Raw genomic sequence first — 4,656 nt, forward strand, 5'->3', positions numbered from 1 at the left:
TACCCATCTCTATGAATGTACAGAAAAGTTGTAAAGGAATGTGTGGATGACCTTGAGGGATGAGGGGAAGAGATGCTTCCTAGGAAACAATCAGACAAGAGAAGGAGGAGCCCCCATTGGCTTAGTGGTCATAGAAAGGAACTTAGAATAAGTCCTGCCCTAATGGATCAAAGCAATTAAAAGAGATGATGGGATGTTTGTGCCTTCAATCTTGCAAGATTCTGTTAATGTAGCCTCACCATAAACTAGAATTAGCTCATCTAGTCATGTTTCCTGTCTGGCTTATCTGCAAGGGCTGACAAGAGTACAGGAAGTTTTTTAAAGGATATAATTCTGAATAGAGATAATATTCTTGGAAGTTAAAATCATAACTCCTTTTAGGACCCATATTCTGATCATTCTGGTAACAAAGAGACTTATCAAGACTTTATACAGGAATAAGTTTAATAAATTGAATTGAGACAGTTAAAATTACAAATTAGCTCATTATAGTTTATTGGATTATATTTCGGATAATACAGAAATCAGGATTTCCCCAATAATTTAAATCTGAGTGAAATAATGGTAGGCTGTGTTATAGCAATTAATCTCCTGATCAATCTGAAACTAAAATATACACTGCTGGATAATTTGAGTGGTATGAGCTTAAAACTGTTCAACCAGAAATTATTCTCCAGTTCTAGATGTGCTCATCCAGGTGAATAGTAAATGTTAAATAAGGACAGTGATTTCCTCTAGTTAATAATAACATATCATTATTATACTTTATTTAACTTTAAACTGCCAATACCACCTCCATATAGAGTCATTTAGTTATGTAGGTTTTATTTTAGACTTGACATTAGGGTTTAACATTTTTAAAAAATATTAATAGTTGTCAGTTTTATATAACTTCACATGACTTTTACAGAAAAAGACTGACATTATTCATTATGTAAATGTAGCCTGAAACTGTGTCTGTAGCTCAACTGGACCAGTTATACAATCTAAAAATATACAAGAAACCTTAAATTCACATTCTTAATCTGCTACTGATATGTGATTTCCATGTAGTCTTTCAGTCTAAATGCAAGTCACATAATGACTTAACTAAGAAAACAAAGGAAATAATTACTTTCTGGCTCAACAATGGATGCTCTGATAGACCATTCTTGGACTTTAGTAAGCCAAAATGTCAATGTTTCCAGACTGGCTTTGCATGAAAAATAGAGTGTGAAAAGATTTTACTGCAGCAAATTCATGTCCCAAAGGTACATTTCAAAAGGCAACTGGATTTTCTTGGGATTTTTTTCTCCCTTGAAAATGTTTTGCTTTTCATCCAAGAAGCTTCTTCAGTTCCTTTTTTTCAAGGAATAAAAAACCAAGAAAGTCCAGTTGTCTTTTGAAAAGCACTTTTGGGGCAACCATGACCTGGATGATTGAGAATCTCCAAAGACATGAGCAAATTCGCTGTAATCTGTATTATTGTCTAAAATTAGTTAATGGGCATTATCTACCTGAAATCATTCCCATGGTAGAAGCAAATGTCTATACTTTTACAGGACTCAGTGTTTTTCCTAAGTACATTTCAAGGATCAGAACATTATTTGAAAATTTCAGCAAACACAGCTTTCTCTGGTCTTTCTTTCTACAAAATGTTTTATAATATTTTTCTGGAAGGTGGTATTGCAGATAAATACTTGTATATGCATATACCTGATAATAGGTTTTGATGTTCCTGACCAAAATAGTGAGGTTTTGAATTCGTAGGTTTACATCATTGTTGACATGCTCGTTGAAGCGCTGGTTTGTTGGGCGTGGATCTCTGTAAGAAAAAGATTAGGATTTAGAACAGTTACACCAATTTGAAAATTAAATAGATTAAAATATTATTAAAACATTTCCTGGCTTAAACCTCTTCACTCTAACCTGACACTCGAAACTTGTAGGAAGGTTCACAGAATGAAGTGATAGGATTCTAGTTAAGGAGGTAAGACTCATGGGTCTTATCCACTTCATCTAACTATTACACACATGCAATTGGAGAACTTGGATATCCAACCTTAAATATGCTACAATATAGCTCCCGTGCTCTCCAAGAGTTCTCAGAGTTGTAGTCTGTTATTGCTGAAAGGTATCAATTTAGGAGGCACTGAATGATGATAGTTCAGAAATGTTAGTGTAGTCTAGTCTTTTTTTCAATGTGGTAGTTTCACTGTGTACATAGTCTTTGTACTACTTCCCAAATTAATCTACAGTCCTGGCATTCCCTGGTGATTTCCCATTCGAATACTAAAACAGGCTCAACTTTTAATGGTTTCTAAACTCACAAGGCTGCCCCAATCTTCTTCCCCGTGTACATAGACCGAATTTTCATTGATGGGGTATCTTGTTAAAATTCCATTTCCCATCTGCGCACTATAAATCATACAAGTTGTATAATTAATTATATACCCTGTATGTATATTGGCTCATATATCAATCACATTAGGCTCCAGCTTTCCTCCAGACCAGTATTTCTTAATATTTGTTGAGTTTGAGATGTATGGACTTCAAGGCGACACATCTGGATTTGTCAGGGTTGGGTAACATTGTCTAGATCAACATTAATGATAGTGAGCAGTATCAATATAGTCTGCAGATGAAAAGATGTGATTTTTTTTAATAATAAAACTAGTAACCACTTAATAAGCAATAGTGCTTATTGTCCACTTTTTGAAATCACTGAAGAGCTAGTTCATACCTGAATATAAGTTCTTAGATCCGTGTTTCTCAAACGTGACCACTTTAAGATGGGTGGACTTTAACTCCCAAAATTCTAGGTGTTGGCCATCTTAAAGTGGCCAAAGTTGAAAAACATTGCCCTAGATCACCCCACTATATTAGCATGTAGATCAGGCAAAGTGACATCTTCATTATATCTAGCTAATTATATTTACAATGCACAAAACCTAATCACAATAGTAGTTAAGTAATAAAGCTTAACAGCAATTTGTATAATAATGGCAGATATTCACTTTGAATAATGCTTGATTTAAGTTAAACCACCTTTTCTAATTTATTTGGAACTTTCATTCAATAGTTAGAATGCTAGACTATGATTGTGAAGGCCCATGTTCAAATCCTCACTACAAAATTCACTGAATGACTTTGGGTCAGTAATCTCTCTCATTCCAACCTGTTCCATTTTGTAATCTGAGAGAAGATGGGATGTAAATGCAAAAAAATTACTTAATCACAGACTTTGTTATAATCCTTTCACCAAGTCTACTGACTAAAGTATATGAAACTCAAGTTAGTAATTTAGTTGCTAATTTACAAAAAATATTCACGAACTCTATAAAAATTAAGCCTTGGACAAATATGAGCAAGCTAAGCACATATAATTCAGAGACAATTTCCATGATGATGGAGAAAGAAATGCTATTGCAACCACAGTAGCTACATGAATGGTGAGGATGGAGACCTGCCCAGAGCTGGCAGCAGAAATTTTTTTTCCTGCCCTGCCTCAGGCCACTGCCTTAACAGGAGGCATTAAGTATGCAGACAAGTGAGGAAGGCAGCTATTCACTAACAAAAGAAAAGCTGTAATTAAGAGACATTTAATGCAATTCATCTACATGACAGAAATCAAATGCAAAATAATAATTTAAAGACTTGTAGGAAGAGATGGCAAAAGCAGATGCCTCAGGCTTTCAAAAGATGTCTGAAAAAGATTACTACTTAAAACTTTGGATTCTAGCAGCTTCACTGCAAAAGATACAGCTTGGCCATGAAGCAGCAAAATTGACTGTCAACCCAAAATTTGTAATTCCTCTTTTCTCTCAGAGACCTCAACTTTATTAAATTCTAGCCAAAAGGACTGCCATATCCAACAGTGAAATGGAAGAACAGAGGTGTTATGGGCAATGTAAGGTATGGAACAAGGAGTAGTTTCTAAACTACTCATTTCTTTTATCATCCACCAAACCAAAACAATCAATCTTTGAAAAAAGTGAGAAAGACTTCTCTCATACTGTTATATCAACTAGGAAAGCATTAGATACAAAAGGAAAAGTAGCATTCAGGGCAGTCTGGCAGTGAAGGCTATATCATCTCTTTTTTATTAACAAGTCAATAGAAAGAGTGGATTGATTCCATCCCAAATTCTGGGGTTTGCTTCTCTGCTCCAAAAAGCAAGGGTCTGCCACTCGTTAATATCAGCAGTCTCAAACATGAGGCCCATGGAATATTTTGCACCACCTGGCATTATCTCAACTCGAGCTGGGTCCTGCCCACAACACCACTCCTCCTCCTCCCTCCCTCCCATAGCTTTAGGGTGAGAAGTATGGCTTCATACCCAGGTGGAATAGGCTAAAGCTGTAGGAAGGAACTGCACCACACAATCAAGAGACAGGTTATGACTTTTGTTGACACTTTTGCTTTGATGGGCCCTTCTCTTCATAAAAATAACATTATAATAATATTTGTATTTCACATTCTACAATATGATTTTATTTAAAACATTTGCATAGCTACCCAATTTCAACTCTGGGTTGTTTACAATCAGGAATATAACACAAAATAAAAGCCAAAAATCAATAACAAAACAAAAACAAAACAAAAAGTCTGGCAATATAGCTATACCTCCCAGAGACAATGAACATTCTCTCCTACTCCTATTTCAACTGCCAACTT

General features: G+C 35.2%; 1 protein-coding gene across 1 annotated transcript in view; it reads right to left on the minus strand.

The window, feature by feature from the left end:
• CCDC88C (coiled-coil domain containing 88C) overlaps positions 1 to 4,656 on the minus strand; it is a 93,782-nt gene that overhangs the window by 78,050 nt on the left and 11,076 nt on the right. Inside the window, exon 3 of the mRNA XM_015826681.1 lies at positions 1,696 to 1,804. Within this exon, the coding sequence (XP_015682167.1) occupies positions 1,696 to 1,804 (109 nt within the window). The remainder of the gene's footprint in view (positions 1 to 1,695; positions 1,805 to 4,656) is intronic.

Source organism: Protobothrops mucrosquamatus, unplaced genomic scaffold (assembly GCF_001527695.2).
Source record: "Protobothrops mucrosquamatus isolate PMUCROS unplaced genomic scaffold, P.Mucros_1.0 scaffold_211, whole genome shotgun sequence".
Taxonomy (NCBI): Eukaryota; Metazoa; Chordata; class Lepidosauria; order Squamata; family Viperidae; genus Protobothrops; species Protobothrops mucrosquamatus.